At 41.9% G+C, this 16,656-nt stretch overlaps 1 protein-coding gene across 4 annotated transcripts in view; it reads left to right on the top strand.

Moving 5' to 3' along the window:
- The window catches only part of DVL3 (dishevelled segment polarity protein 3), a 72,675-nt gene that overhangs the window by 18,580 nt on the left and 37,439 nt on the right, over positions 1-16,656 (top strand). For all 4 annotated transcript variants that reach the window (XM_070753766.1, XM_070753764.1, XM_070753767.1 and 1 more), the window contains exons 2-3: positions 11,968-12,037; positions 16,321-16,442. In XM_070753766.1, coding sequence (XP_070609867.1) covers positions 11,968-12,037; positions 16,321-16,442 — 192 coding nt within the window. The remainder of the gene's footprint in view (positions 1-11,967; positions 12,038-16,320; positions 16,443-16,656) is intronic.

Genomic DNA, 16,656 nt, shown 5'->3' with positions numbered 1-16,656 from the left:
CCCCAGGGTGTGTGTGTGTGTATTTATTTATTTATTAATCAGATTTGTATGCCGCCCCTCTCCGTAGACTTGGGGCGGCTAACAGCAATAATAATACAATGTAAACAAATCTAATAATTAAGTTAATTTAAAAAAAACACCATTTAAGAAACTAATCATACATACTGACATACCATGCATAAATTCTATAAGCCTAGGGGGAAGGGAAAGTCTCAATTCCCCCATGCCTGACGACAGAGGTGGGTTTTAAGAAGCTTACGAAAGGCAAGGAGGGTGGGGGCAACTCTGATATCTGGGGGGAGTTGGTTCCAAAGGGTCGGGGCCACCACAGAGAAGGGTCTTCCCCTGGTGTGTGATGCCGAATTGTCAGATATTACTTTGAAGGCATTTTCCCTGGCTCCCTCCCCCTCATCATTACCTCTCTCCCTTGCACACACACCCCAAGTTCATTTGTTTAGCCCAGTGATGGCAAACCTATGGCACAGGGGCACGCAGAGCCATATCTGTTGGCACGCGAGCCGTTGCCCTAGCTCAGCTCCAACGTGCATGTGTGTGCCGGCCAGGTAATTTTTGCATCGCACAGAAGCTCTGGCAGGGCGTTTTTGGCTTCCAGAGAGCCACCAGGAGGATGTGGGAGGGCGTTTTTACCTCCCCCTGGCTCCAGGGAAGCCTTTGGAGCCTGAGAAGAGAGAAACACAAGCCTACTGGGCCCACCAGAAGTTGGAAAAGAGGCCATTTCCGGCCTCCAGAGGGCCTCTGGGGTTGGGGGAAACTGTTTTCACCCTCCCAAGGCATTGAATTATGGGTGTGGGCATTCACACAGGCATGATAGTGCGCGCGCACGCTCTTTCGGCACCCAAGGGGAAAAAAGGTTCGCCATCACTGGTCCAGCCCATGATCTTGTAACAGGTCTGCGTTGGAACTCACCCCCACCCTCTCCATCCTATTCGGATGCTGCGCTGCACTCAGTCTAGGTTTGCCATTTATTTATTTAATTGGATTTCTAGCCCGCCCTTCTCTAGCGCAGTGTTTCCCAACCTTGGCTACTTGAAGATATTTGGACATTTCCATCCACTTTGGTGAAGGGAAGTGCGTCTTATACTCTGAAAAATACAGTAATCATTCTCTTATGCTTTTAAATTTATAACTTCTGTTTCTGTTGGTAAAACAAATTTGTTGGTAAAACAAATCCCATGTTTAAAAATGTTCTGTTTCTTCCTTCTCCTTAAATTTAAGTGTTAACCCATTCCAGGGGTCGGCAAGGATTTAAGCAGCTTCTTCTTTCCAAACTTTCACTGAACGAGGACTGACCTCATGGCTTAGAAGCATCCTCTTTCCAAAAAGGAAAAAAACCGACCCCACTTTATCAAAGTAACAACAATGTGAATTGTGAAAGCTCGAGAATCAAAGCTGGCAATCTGCAAGAGAAAGCTCTTGTGCCAAACACACGCATCCTGACACACTAACCTGCTTGGAGTTTTGCCAACCCAAATCTAGGCGCTAGAGAGAAAACGGTGCCGTAACTCAGCATGTGCACACAGTAGGTTTTTAAGAGTGTCAGAAGTCCCAGATTAGATGAGAGGGAAGCCTTGGGTGAGCCCACATTCTCTGTCCCTGCACAGGGTAAACTGGCAAACCCACAAGCAACTTAATGCAAAATTAATTTCCCGCATAATGCTCGGCTTAAAGCCACTTACCAAAAGCAATTTACGGCTGTTTTTCCACTGCAACATCCCCTTTAGTGAGGTGAGCAAAATTTGGACGCTTGGCAAGTGGCATGCATTTATGACGGTCGCAGTGTCGGGGGGGGGTGTGTCACGTGATTCCCCCTTTTGCAGCTTTCAGCGACCGATTAGGTCCCACAGAGTTGGCCTTCTCCGGGTCCCGTCGACCAAACAATGTGGTTTGGCGGGTCCCAGGGGAAGAGCCTTCTCTGTGGCGGCCCCGACCTTCTGGAACCAGCTCCCCCCTGAGATTAGAACAGCCCCCACCCTCCTTGCCTTTCGCAAACTCCTTAAGACCCACCTCTGTCGTCAGGCATGGGGGCACTGAAATATCTTCCCCAGGCCTATACTGTTTATGTATGGTACAGTTTTACATTACAAAGTCTAAAAAGATCATTAGACATCAATCAGTTAAAATTTACATTATTACATATTCATGACACTGTTTTTAATAGGAAAGTGAACACAAGAACAAGTGGATGCAATCTGAAGTTAGTTGGGGGAAAGATCAAAAGCAACATGAGAAAATATTATTTTACTGAAAGAGTAGTAGATCCTTGGAACAAACTTCCAGCAGACATGGTAGATAAATCCACAGTAACTGAATTTAAACATGCCTGGGATAAACATATATCCATCCTAAGATAAAATACAGAAAATAGTATAAGGGCAGACTAGATGGACCATGAGGTCTTTTTCTGCCGTCAGACGTCTATGTTTCTATGTTTCTAAGAAAAAATGGACTGTCATTGGAATTTTTGGTGGAAACTACAGCTAGTTTACTCTTGATGTCTGGATGGAGATTCTCAATCATCCAGATCATGCATGGGTTGTCCCCCAAGCACTTCTTCCAATGTACCATGTAATCAGGGCAAGTATAAACAAGCCCAGTGCGTGGAATTGGATGTAAAATTTACCCATCGGGATGTCTAGCCTTTGAAGCCTTTTGAAGTATGAGGGCAACACTTGATGAAGTATTGGAAGCCAGGAAACGGCAGTGCAATTTCAAATAGTCTGGCACCGACTTCATGACTTGCAGAACAAGAGTGAAATATAAACCCAGGAAGCATAATGTAATATGCAAAACATCTGGAGCAGAAATGGTGTAACTAAGAATCCATCTAAATTTCCTTTGGTTCTATATCGGGTGGATTGGAAATGCCTTTATTTCTAAAAGTGAGACAATGCCATGTTTTGTCTAACACATTACAGGAGGGATATGAAACTCAGCAGGTTCTGGGGAACCGGTAACGGAAATTTTGAGTAGTTCGGAGAAGTGGCAAATACCACCTCTGGCTGGCCCTAGATTGGGGTTCTCTGGCTGGCCCAGAGATTAGAACTGCCCCCACCCTTCTCGCCTTTCGTAAACTCCTTAAAACCCACCTTTGCCATCAGGCATGGGGGAATTGAAACATCTCCCCCGGGCCTATACAGTTATGTATGGTATGCTTGTATGTATGTTTGCTTTTAATAATGGGGTTTTTAGTGTTTCTTTTAAATTATTAGATTTGTTATATATTGTTTATTATTGCTGTGAGCCGCCCCGAGTCTACGGAGAGGGGCGGCATACAAATCTAATAAATAAATAAATTAATAAATTAATAAATTAATTAATTAATTAATTTTGCAGTATCCTTTCCCTGCCACATCCACCAAGCCATCTCCATAGAACCGATAGGGGGGGAAAAATTGAATTTCACTCCTGCATTACAGACATAAAATAGCTCTAACAGCATAGTGAAGAAAGGGGCACTTGATTTAAGCCATTTTATTTCCCATGCAGTGCAAGCATCCAACAAGCTATTAAACTATTAAATTCCAGTTCTACTCCCCCCAACCTATTTTTTTTGGATCCATGCTTTCGATTCAGTTTGTCCTATCCTCTCATATTTTTAAAGAAAAATGACGGTCAGGAAATAATAGAATCTGCATTTATTTGGGAGAGAGAAAGACTAAGAAATGGAACTTATTATTAAAGGTTAAAGGAGTAGAACTGAAATTTAACCACATTTGGAATCCTGTGTTCAGTTCTGGAGACCTCACCTACAAAAAGATATTGACAAAATTGAACGGGTCCAAAGACGGGCTACAAGAATGGTGGAAGGTCTTAAGCATAAAACGTATCAGGAAAGACTTCATGAACTCCATCTGTATAGTCTGGAGGACAGAAGGGAAAGGGGGGACATGATCGAAACATTTAAATATATTAAAGGGTTAAATAAGGTCCAGGAGGGAAGTGTTTTTAATAGGAAAGTGAACACGGGGACACAATAGGAAAGAACAAGGGGACACAATCTGAAGTTAGTTGGGGGAAAGATCAAAAGCAACATGAGAAAATATTATTTTACTGAAAGAGTAGTAGATGCTTGGAACAAACTTCTAGCAGACGTGGTTGGTAAATCCACAGTAACTGAATTTAAACATGCCTGGGATAAACATATATCCATCCTAAGATAAAATACAGAAAATAGTATAAGGGCAGACTAGATGGACCATGAGGTCTTTTTCTGCTGTCAGTCTTCTATGTTTCTATGTTTCTAAGGTTGTAGCAGAGGACTAGAATCTTTTGATAGTAAAATCTGCAAGTTTGCTAGAAATTGTAAATCAAAGCTTAATATCATTGAGGTTTGAATATAGTTGATATGCTTTTAATTTGGAGACTGATATGTTCCTATGAGTCTGCATGAACTTACGGCCTAACAGATTTAACTTTATCAGTTAACTTTAGGCATATAGATAGTCCTCAACGTACAACCACAATTGAGTCCAAAATTACTATTGATAATGAGATAGTTACATGAGTTTTCTTGCCGCCGTTGTTAGGTGCACCACTGCAGTTGTTAAGTTAGTAATGTGGTTGTTAAGTGAATCATAAATGTGAGTCAATTGCCAAGTGTCTGACTTTTGATTGTGTAACCATGGAGATGCTGCAGTGGCTGTAAGGGTGAAAAAGGGCAATAAGTCACTTTTTTCAGTGTCATAACTTTGGTCACTAAACGAATGGTTATAAGTTGAGGCCTTAAAAAGATATTGGATAACCATTTGTCTGAAATGGTGTAAGGCAGTGATGGTGAACCTATGGCACGGGTGCCACAGGTGGCGTGTGGAGCATATCTGCTGGCACGCGAGCCATTGTCCTAGCTCAGCTCCAATGTGCTTGTATGAGCCGGCCAGCTGATTTTTGGCTTGCACAGAGGCTCCGGGAGGGCGTTTTTGGCTTCCAGAGAGTCTCCGGGGGGATAGGGAAGCCTTTGGAGCCTGGGGACGACGAAACACAAGCCTACTGGGCCCATCAGAAGTTGGGAAAACAGGCCCTTTCCAGCCTCCAGAGGGCCTCCAGGGGTGGGGGAAGGTGTTTTCACCCTCCCTAGGCTTTGAATATGGGTGGGGATATTCGCGCATGCGTGATAGTGCGCAAGCATGCTCACCATCACTGGTGTAGGTTTTCCTGCCTAAGCAGAGAGTTGGACTAGAAGACCTCCAAGGTCCCTTCCAACTGTGTTCTGTTCTATTCTGCTCGTGTTTCCATTCCATTCCTCTATTCCCTTCCCTTCCATTCCAGTGTTCCCTCGATTTTCGCGGGTTCGAACTTCGTGAATAGCCTTTACCACGGTTTTTAAAAAAATATTAATTAAAAAATACTTTGCGGGGGTTTTTCTATACCACGTTTTTCCCCGCCCGATGACGTCATATGTCATCGCCAAACTAATAATTTTTGCAAATAAATAACAAAAAAATATTTATTGTTAATAAATAATTATGTTTATAAATATCAGAATCATTAAGTGTCTTATTCAAAGGTGAGTACCAGTAATAATGGTGAGTAAATGGGTGTTAAGGGAATGGGAAATGGTAATTTATGGGTTTAAAGTGTTATGGGAAGGCTTGTGATACTGTTCATAGCCAAAAATGGTGTATTTACTTCCGCATCTCTACTTCGCGGAAATTCGACTTTCGCGGGCTGTCTCGGAACGCATCCCCCGCGAAAATCGAGGGAACACTGTATTTCGTTCTATTCCATTCCGACCTTCCATTGTATTTTTATCTCATCTTCTTATTTTCTGTTTTGATAATTATATACTGTTTTCAACCCATATCACTCTAAGCCTTTTAATAATTAAACTGTGTGTCTTTCCCCTCGGACAATTAAAAAAAAATTAGACTATTATTCTTCTTTTAAAAAAAACTAACTTGCAAAAGTTGATAATAACATCAGGACCTTTAAAAGCCCCTGAGATTTAAAAACAAAGAGCATAATACGATCTGAAAACCCAGGAGCTTCTTCTGAGTTTACTTTGGTGATGAATAAATATTTATAATGCAAATCTCATCAGTTCAAAAAGATAAACTGAGAGATTGTGTTTATCTCTGTTTATATTGGGGGGGGTTTTTTCCTGATGAAGTTTGTGGAGAGGAAGGGATGGTTTTGGTTATAGTGTTTTGTTATTCACCCATTCAGACGAGGAAGGGTTGATTCTGAACAAAGCAAAGCTGTATTTAACAACACTCTGGGAACAACTGGTGTCGGATGAAAGTTGCTGCTAGTTAGAACGTCAACAAAACCATATGTTTGTTTCGAGAATGATAAGTTTCCTGCTTTATCGGGCTTGCCAATTACTCCCCCGCACAATATTTGCCAATTTTATTTTTGCTTTCTTTCTTTTTTCAATTCATTTTCTTTGTGTCTTCTTTCCTGAGTCCTCTCCAAATTCCCAAGCTTCCTGCCCCACCGTCCTTCTAACACGGTGCCTAATTAATCCTTTACTTATATTCCACAAAACACAATTGCTTTGTTTGTAGAGCAAGCAAGGGCAAAATAAACAGACAGGCTACAAGATAATTTACTAGATTGTCTGGTAAACTCGAAAAAACTGAAGGTCAAACTATCTAAGCCCCCTTGACTGGCATGTCCTGTTGGCCCACCCTGCAGGAAATGGCCTTATCTGCAGTCAGATAGATGTCAGCTTCTTTAGCAGTTTGAAGTACAAGTGGTCCTTTACATTCATTTAGTGACCATTCACATCTTACAACAGTATTGAAAGAATAGAATAGAATAGGTTGACAAAGAAGGAGTCAAGCTATTCTCCAAAGCACCTGAGGGTAGAACAAGAAGCAATGGGTGGAAACTAAACTAGGAGAGAAGCAATTTAGAACTAAGAATAAATTTCCTGACAGTTAGAACAACTAATCAGAGGAACAGCTTGTCTCCAGAGGTTGTTGAATGCTCCAATACTGGAAGTTTTTAAGGAGTTGTCGGATAACCATCTGTTTGAAGTATTGTAGGGTTTCCTGCCTAAGCAGGGGGGTGGACTAGAAGACCTCCAAGGTCCCTTCCAACTCTGTTATTATTATTATTAGAATATAATAGAATACAATTCTTTATTGGCCGTGTGATTAGACACACAGGAATTTGTCTTTGGTGCAGATGCTCTCAGTGTACATAAAAGGGGGGACATGATTGAAACATTTAAATATGTTAAAGGGTTAAATAAGGTTCAGGAGGGAAGTGTTTTTAATAGGACAAGGGGACAAGAACAAGGGGACACAATCTGAAGTTAGTTGGGGGAAAGATCAAAAGCAATATGAGAAATTATTATTTGACTGAAAGAGTAGTAGATCCTTGGAACAAACTTCCAGCAGACGTGGTAGATAAATCCACAGGAACTGAATTTAAACATGCCTGGGATAAACATAGATCCATCCTAAGATAAAATACAGAAAATAGTATAAGGGCAGACTAGATGGACCATGAGGTCTTTTTCTGCCGTCAGACTTCTATGTTTCTGTGCAACAGTAGTGGGTTCTAAAACCCACTGCTACCGGTTCGTGCTCATGCTTGCAACGCTTCTGCGCATGTGCAGAAGCTTCTGTGCATGTGCAGAAGCATCCCGGGCGGATGGGTGGAGCCTCCTGCTGGCCATTGCTACCAGTTCTAAAAACTGGGCCAAACTGGGAGCAAAAAGAAATATTCTGAATTACCATAAGCTACGTACTTCTGTTTCCACTAGATTGGCGATGGTTTCAGGAATGACGGAGTTGTGGTTTCGGTAACTATTTGGTGGCGGATGCTTTTTGCTCCTAGGTGTGCGAGAGGAGAAAATGCCCACGGCTGCCCCCTTCTTTCCCTCCTCTTTCCTTGCAGAGCTGAGGTTCTTGCAGGAATGAGCTGTTCTGCTTGCAAAAGCACATTCCTCAAAGCCTCAAAAACTCTGTTTTGGCAGCCGGGCTGCATTGCCTGCTGTGGAAGTCAGAGCAGGGCCCCCAATTTATTATTATTATTATTTATTATTTATTCTTTGTCCAATATACAATACATATGGAAGAGAATAGGCATTAAGTAATATATATAAAGATAGAAAGTAAAAAAGAAGAGAATATATATGATATAAGAGATACGGAGAGAATATATATTTTATTTTATTTTATTTATTTATTTATTTATTTATTATTTAGATATAGATAGATAGATAGATTGATAGATAAGGAGAGAATATATATGATATATGAGATAAGGAAAGACAATTGTACAGGGGACGATAGGCACATCAGTGCACTTATGTACGCCCCTTACTGACCTCTAAGGAACCTGGAAAGGTCAATCGTGGAGAGTCTAAGGGAGAAATGTTGGGGGTTGGGAGTTGACACTATTGAGTCCGGTAATGAGTTCCACGCTTCGACAACTCGATTGTTAAAGTCATATTTTTTACAGTCAAGTTTGGAGTGGTTAATATTAAGTTTGAATCTGTTGTGTGCTCTTGTGTTGTTGCGGTTGAAGCTGAAGCAGTCGTTGACCGGAAGGACGTTGCAGCATGTGATCTTTTGGGCAATACTTAAATCTTGTTTTAGGCGACGCAGTTCTAAGCTTTCAAGATCCAGGATAGTTACCGGTAGTCTATTTTCGTAGGGTATTCTGTTTCGAATGGAGGAGTGAAGGGCTCTTCTGGTGAAATAAAATTTGACAGTCTTCCTTAACAAACGTCGAAGTGGGTTGCGGTGTGTGTGTGTGTGAGAGAGGGGGGTTAGATGAAGTCAAGGAAGCTAATGGAGACCCTCTTCCCAATTATTGTCAGCTGCTTCTCCTCTGACCCTTCTGTCTCTTGAGGAACAAAGACCCCTTTGACAGTTTTGTATGGGGGGAGGCTGGATTCGCTCAACTAGGGGCAGCTAATGCATTTTTAATTGTTATTATTTTCTTCAGTTTATCTCTTTTCCTTTCTGTCTATATGTACTAGCCGGCTGTAGTGCCTACTGACCTTTGATGGATTTCAGAAAATAAATAGGTTTATTTGAGGGAATCCCAGGCCTAGGTTGCTGGGGAAGTGAAAAATATTCCAGAAAAAAGACATTTTAAAAAGAAACTTAAAAAAACCCACACCACTTCGGTAATGCTACCGGCGATAATTCATAAATAGTCCCCAAGCATTGAGTTTAACTTGACAGTGCCTAATAATAATAATAATTGCTACCCCCCTGACTGATTTGTTTAACCAATCCCTGTTAACAGGAGATGTTCCTGAGGATTGGAGAATGGCCAGTGTTGTGCCTATCCACAAGAAGGGCAGTAGAGAAGAAGCTGGAAACTACAGGCCAGTTAGCTTGACATCAGTTGTAGTTAAAATGATGGAGACTCTACTCAAAAAGAGGATAAATCAGCATCTAAAAAACAATAACTTATTGGACCCAAATCAGCATGGCTTTACTGAAGGCAAATCGTGTCAGACTAATCTCATTGAGTTCTTTGACTATGTCACAAAGGTGTTGGATCAAGGTGGTGCCGTGGATATTGCCTATCTGGACTTCAGCAAAGCCTTTGATACGGTTCCACATAAAGAGCTGATAGATAAATTAGTGAAGATTGGACTTAATCCCTGGATAGTTCAGTGGATTTCAAGCTGGCTGAAGCATAGACATCAGAGAGTTATTGTTAATGGCGAGTATTCTGAGCAGAGACAGGTTACAAGCGGTGTGCCACAAGGGTCTGTTCTGGGTCCTATTCTTTTTAATATGTTTGTGAGTGACATAGGGGAAGGTTTGGTAGGGAAGGTTTGCCTATTTGCCGATGACTCTAAAGTGTGCAATAGGGTTGATATTCCTGGAGGGGTCTGTAATATGGTAAATGATTTAGCGTTACTAGATAAATGGTCAAAGCAATGGAAACTGCAGTTTAATGTTTCCAAATGTAAAATAATGCACTTGGGGAAAAGGAATCCTAAATCTGAGTATTGCATTGGCAGTTCTGTGTTAGCAAAAACTTCAGAAGAGAAGGATTTAGGGGTAGTGATTTCTGACAGTCTCAAAATGGGTGAGCAGTGTGGTCGGGCGGTAGGAAAGGCAAGTAGGATGCTTGGCTGCATAGCTAGAGGTATAACAAGCAGGAAGAGGGAGATTGTGATCCCCTTATATAGAGCTCTGGTGAGACCACATTTGGAGTACTGTGTTCAGTTCTGGAGACCTCACCTACAAAAAGATATTGACAAAATTGAACGGATCCAAAGACGGGCTACAAGAATGGTGGAAGGTCTGAAGTATAAAACGTATCAGGAAAGACTTAATGAACTCAATCTGTATAGTCTGGAAGACAGAAGGAAAAGGGGGGACATGATCGAAACATTTAAATATGTTAAAGGGTTAAATAGGGTTCAGGAGGGAAGTGTTTTTAACAGGAAAGTGAACACAAGAACAAGGGGACACAATCTGAAGTTAGTTGGGGGAAAGATCAAAGGCAACATGAGAAAGTATTATTTTACTGAAAGAGTAGTAGATCCTTGGAACAAACTTCCAGCAGACGTGGTTGGTAAATCCACAGTAACCGAATTTAAACATGCCTGGGATAAACATATATCCATTGTAAGATAAAATACAGGAAATAGTAAAAGGGCAGACTAGATGGACCATGGGGTCTTTTTCTGCCGTCAGTCTTCTATGTTTCTATGTTTCTATAATAATAATAACAACAACAACAACAACAACAACAACAATAACAATAATAATAATAATAATTCATAAGCCCGAAAAAGTGGTCAAAAATGAGCAAGCAAAACTACTGTGAGACTTCCGACTTCAGGCTGACCGAATTCTGAAGCATAACACACCAGACATCCTGATTGTGGAGAAAAAGAAAGTATGGATCATCGACATCGCAATCCCAGGGGACAGCAGAATTGAGGAGAAGCAGCTAGAGAAATTAGTGAAATACGAAGATCTAAAAATCGAGCTGCAACGACTCTGGCATAAGCCCATGAAAGTGGTCCCAGTGGTACTTGGCACGCTGGGCGCAGTACCAAAGGATCTCAGCGGACATTTGAAAACCATCGGAATTGACAAAATCTCCATCTGTCAATTGCAAAAGGCCGCTTTACTGGGATCGGCAAACATAATTTGCCGCTACATCACGCAGTCCTAGGTGCTTGGGAAGCGCCCGAGTGGTGATGAAATACGACATCCAGCATAGTGATCTCGTTTGCTGTGTTGTATTGACATAATGATGATGATAATAATAATAATAATAATAATAATAATGTGAGATATATGAGAGAGAGAGGGAGACAGACAGGCAGACAGACTAGAGCTGGAAGGGACTTTAGAGGTCTTCTAGTAGCTTAAAAACCTCCAGTGATGGAGCACCCACAACTTCTGGAGGCAAGTTGTTCCACTGTTTAATTGTCCTTATCATTAAGAAGTTTCTCCTTAATTCCAGATTGCTTCTTCCTTTAATTAGTTTCCATCCATTGTTTTCTCTTCTTTGTGGCGATGTCTCGAATACTGGAATACGCTATCAGCTCACCCCAATTCTTCTTTCCTCTTAAGCTAGCCCTTCCCAAATCTTACAATTTTCTTCCTATGTTCTTGCTGTGTTTTAGCCTCCAGGTCTTCACCTTAATTGCTCTTCTCTGCACTTCCCCCCCCAAAAGTCTCAACAAGGCCCTGAAGGATACAACCCCTCTGCATTTATCCATCCTTCCTGTTAAGAATTTATTTATTTATTATTTATTTATTAGATTTGTATGCCGCCCCTCTCTGTAGACTCGGGGCGGTTCACAACAATAACTAAGACAATGTAAGAACAAATCTAATAATTTAAAAAACACTAAAACCCCCATTATTAAAAGCAAGCATACACACAAACATACCATGTATATGTCCATAGGATGTGAATATTAGCCATAGTGTTACTTACATGAAGACTCTAACAATACTGTCAATGTCAATTTGCTTTCTCTCTTTAAAAAAAAACAAACAACAGGGTCGTGAAAGAGGAAATTTCGGACGACAACGCAAAGCTTCCCTGCTTCAACGGGCGAGTGGTGTCATGGGTAAGTAATATTTTTGAGTATCTTCATATTCTTCTCATGCTCCGCGGTTCTGATCCCATTCAGTGTGCCTCACTCACTGCTTGTTTCCCTGACTTAGAGGTTCCTCCATTGAAGATGGGGCAATTTATTTATTTATTTAATTTCTTAGGGGTTTTTTTAGCGGGGGGTGCATTGTAACTCTGGTCACTAAATGAAAGATTGTAAGTCAAGTACAGTGTTCCCTCGATTTTCGCGGGTTCGAACTTCGCGAATAGCCTATACCACGGTTTTTCAAAAAATATTAATTAAAAAATAGTTCGTGGTTTTTTTCCTATACTATGGTTTTTCCCGCCCAATGATGTCATACATCATCGCCAAACTAATAATTTTTATTAGTTTTTTATTAGGAGGGAAGTGTTTTTAACAGGAAAGTGAACACAAGAACAAGGGGACACAATCTGAAGTTAGTTGGGGGAAAGATCAAAGGCAACATGAGAAAGTATTATTTTACTGAAAGAGTAGTAGATCCTTGGAACAAACTTCCAGCAGACGTGGTTGGTAAATCCACAGTAACCGAATTTAAACATGCCTGGGATAAACATATATCCATTGTAAGATAAAATACAGGAAATAGTAAAAGGGCAGACTAGATGGACCATGGGGTCTTTTTCTGCCGTCAGTCTTCTATGTTTCTATATATATTGTTAATAGATAATTATGTTTATAAATATCAGGATCACTAAGTGTCTTTTTCAATGGTGAGTACCAGTAATAATGGTGAGTAAATGGTTGTTAAGGGAATGGGAAATGGTAATTTAGGGGTTTAAAGTGTTAAGGGAAGGCTTGGGATACTGTCCATAGCCAAAAATGGTGTATTTACTTCCGCATCTCTACTTCGCGGAAATTCAACTTTCGCAGGCGGTCTCGGAATGCATCCCCCGCGGAAATCAAGGGAACACTATATTGCCTGTTAGGTGTTGATTTATGCCATCATAATAGCATGTGATGTTTTTTCCCTTCTATCCTTTGTCTTGGAAAGAAAGGAAAAAACAACAACAGTGTAGTAGCACACCTTTGCCCCAGGTAGAAAAGAATCATCGCACATCTGTTTGCCTGTCCAATGTCTGACTGACTCAGCAGGTTGCCCAAATGTAGCATCACGTTGGGCTGGTGACTTCACCTTGTTTGTTTGACGTCAAATGCAACCCCAATGACAGCAGTAGGAGGGCAGAAGGTGACTGAACAGGAAGGAGAAAACTATAGGGCACAATGCACAGCAAGACATCTAGACACAAGAACAGTTTTCCCCCCTGAATGCCATCACTCTGCTAAACAAATAATTCCCTCAACACTGTCAAACTATTCACTAAGGCTGCATTACTATAACTATCAAGTGTTGTACCTCGTGATTCTTGACAAAATGTATCTTTTCTTTTATGTGCACTGAGAGCATATACACCAAAGAGAAATTTTTTGTGTGTCCAATCACACTTGGCCAATAAAGAATTCCTGTTCTGATCTGTTCTTTCTGTTCTATTCTGTTCTATTCTGTTCCGTTCCGTTCCATTATTCTGTTCTCTTCTATTCTTTCCACATATTCTGTTCTATTCCACTCCACTCTATTCTGGCTGGAATATCCATCACAAGTTGGGGGCAGTTGTTAAGTGAGTCCTCACGGGACACAAACCTGATTTTATGACCATCTCCAACTAGTCCTCAACGTACACCAGTTCATTTAGTGACCGTTCGAAGTTACAACAGTGCTGGAAAAAAGGACCTAGGACTGCTTTCCACCCTTATAAAACCATTGCAAGATTCAGAGGCTCACATTTACGACGGTTGCAGTTTCCCGGGGTCATCTGATCCCCCTTTGCAACCTTTGGTCAAGCAAAGTTAATGGGGAAGCCAGATTCGCTTAAGAACTCTATTACTAATGTAATAAGGGCAGTGATTCACTTAACAACTGTGGCAGGGGAGGTCATAAAATGGGACAAAGCTCAGTTAAAAGATATCTCCCTTAGCAACTGAAATTTTGGGCTTCAGTTGTAGTCGCGGGCCGAAGATTTAGCTAAACTTTTTCTTGCTGTCCTTACATCTTTAAACCTTAAAGTCCTTAGATCCTCCTTTCCCTCCCCCCCTCCCCTCCACCATGAATCATTGATTAGTGATGACTTAGCAGTTGTCCAAAGCCTTTTAGGGGTGGGGGAAAATGTTTGCAAGAATAGAGAGAAGCTACGGAGAGACAACCAGCCATTAAACTTCCTGCAGTTAAAACCCTGTTCGCCCTTTGAATTGTTTTCTTGTCTGTGGGTGACTTTTAACAAGAGAACTGTCTGGATTTGATTGTACCACTTGCAGCGAAGCATGGCCAACTGTTCAGCCTGTGCAAATTGAGAAGCAATGCTCTAAAGCATTGTAAAAAGTGTAAAGACTGAATGGGAGGCTAAGGTCTCTTTGGGGGGAGGGGGGGGTGAAACTTCTTCAGTGGGGAAGAATAAGAGGGTAAGAGGGGTAATTAAATCCACCCTGCTTGGTATTGCTTGATATTTATTTATTTATTTATTATTGGATTTGTATGCCGCCCCTCTCCGGGGACTCGGGGTGGCTAACAGCAACAATAAACAGTGTACAATAGTAATCTGATACTAGACATGATTAAAAAACCCATTAATATAAAAAACCAAACATACATACATACATACCATGCATAGAATTGTAAAGGCCTAGGGGGAAAGAGGATCTCATTTCCCCCATGCCTGACGGCAGAGGTGGGTTTTAAGTAGCTTACGAAAGGCAAGGAGGGTGGGGGCTATTCTAATCTTCGGGGGGAGTTGGTTCCAGAGGATCGGGGCCGCCACAGAGAAGGCTCTTCCCCTGGGTCCCGCCAAGCGACATTGCTTAGTTGACGGGACCCGGAGAAGACCCACTCTGTGGGACTTAACTGGTCGCTGGGATTCGTGCAGCAGAAGGCGGTCCGGGAGATAATCTGGTCCGGTGCCATGAAGGGCTTTATAGGTCATAACCAACACTTTGAATTGTGACCGGAAACTGATCGGGAACCAATGCAGACTGAGGAGTGTTGGTGTGACATGGGCGTATTTAGGAAAGCCCATGATTGCTCTCGCAGCTGCATTCTGCACGATCTAAAGTTTCCGAACATTTTTCAAAGGTAGCCCCATGTAGAGAGCATTACAGTCGTCGAGCCTCGAGGTGATGAGGGCATGAGTGACTGTGAGCAGTGACTCCCGGTCCAAATAGGGTCGCCACTGGTTCACCAGGCGAACCTGGGCAAACGCCCTCCTTGCCACAGCTGAAAGATGTTTCTCTAATGTGAGCTGTGGATCGAGGAGGACGCCCAAGTTGCGGACCTTCTCTGAAGGGGTCAGTGATTCTCCCCCCAGGGTAATGGACGGACAGATGGAATTGTCCTTGGGAGGTAAGACCCACAGCCACTTCGTCTTGTCTGGGTTGAGTTTGAGCTTGTGGGGGCTTAGTGGGCATCCATGTGATGCTATGGCAGGGATGAGTTTTACAGAGCTTCCATGGGAATGTAGAGGAAAAGATATTTTTATTTATTTCTGTTAATTTGCAGAAGAGACCATTTGTAGCTCAGGGTTGAAATGTGAGGTCCTTGGGCCTCTTTGAGCTTGCAGATATCCTTGCAGATATCTCTGCTACAACGTCCTTCCTGTCAATGACTACTTCAGCTTCAGCCACAACAACGCACGAGCACACAACAGATACAAACTTAATGTAACCCGCTCTAAACTTGACTGCAGGAAATACGACTTTAGTAACCGAGTAGTCGATGCATGGAACTCACTACCTGACTCTGTAGTATCATCACCTAACCCCCAAAACTTTACCCTTAGACTATCCACTGTTGACCTCTCCTGAGTCCTAAGAGGTCAGTAAGAGGCGTGCATAAGTGCACCAGTGTTCCTCCCGTCCCCTGTCCTAATGTTTCTTTTTTTACTAGTATGTATCATGTATATAAATATTATATCTTTGTATACCACCAATGAGTACTTGAAAAACCAAGCAAATAAATCAATAATATTCTGTGACCAAACTAGATAACATCATCAGGGCTAGAATGGAGGAGGAGGAGGAGGAGAAAGACTGTGGGGTCCTTGGTGCTCTCTAAGATTGGTTATTTCTTTTACAGACATTTCCTTACCCAACTACGTAACATCATCTGTGTGTTGGTGATATTTTGAAAGAACCTTGCCTTCTCTTTGAACATTAAAAAAATTCTCACCTCTCCCATTTGGTTTATCTTCTGTAAACCTTTCTCCTTCCAGCTGGTGTCCGCTGAGGGATCTCATTCGGATGCTGGGTCCGTCTGTGCCGAAAGTCAGCCGGAATTGCCACCTTCTATCGAGCGAACTGGAGGCATCGGAGATTCCAGGCCTCCTTCGTTTCAGTAAGTCAAGTAGCAGTGCGAGTCCTTGGAGAGGGGAGGTATATAAATCTAATATATTATTATTATTATTAGTGCTGTTTTTACCACTGTTGTTAGCCGCCCCCAGTCCACGGAGAGGGGCGGCATACAAATCCAATAAATGAATGAATGAATGAATGAATGAATGAATGAATGAATGAATGCATGCTTTGGAATGAGCAGAAAGTTATTATGT

The sequence above is a fragment of the Erythrolamprus reginae genome, chromosome 5 (assembly GCF_031021105.1).
Source record: "Erythrolamprus reginae isolate rEryReg1 chromosome 5, rEryReg1.hap1, whole genome shotgun sequence".
NCBI lineage: Eukaryota > Metazoa > Chordata > Lepidosauria > Squamata > Dipsadidae > Erythrolamprus > Erythrolamprus reginae.
This window is presented reverse-complemented; position numbering and strand designations above follow the sequence as displayed.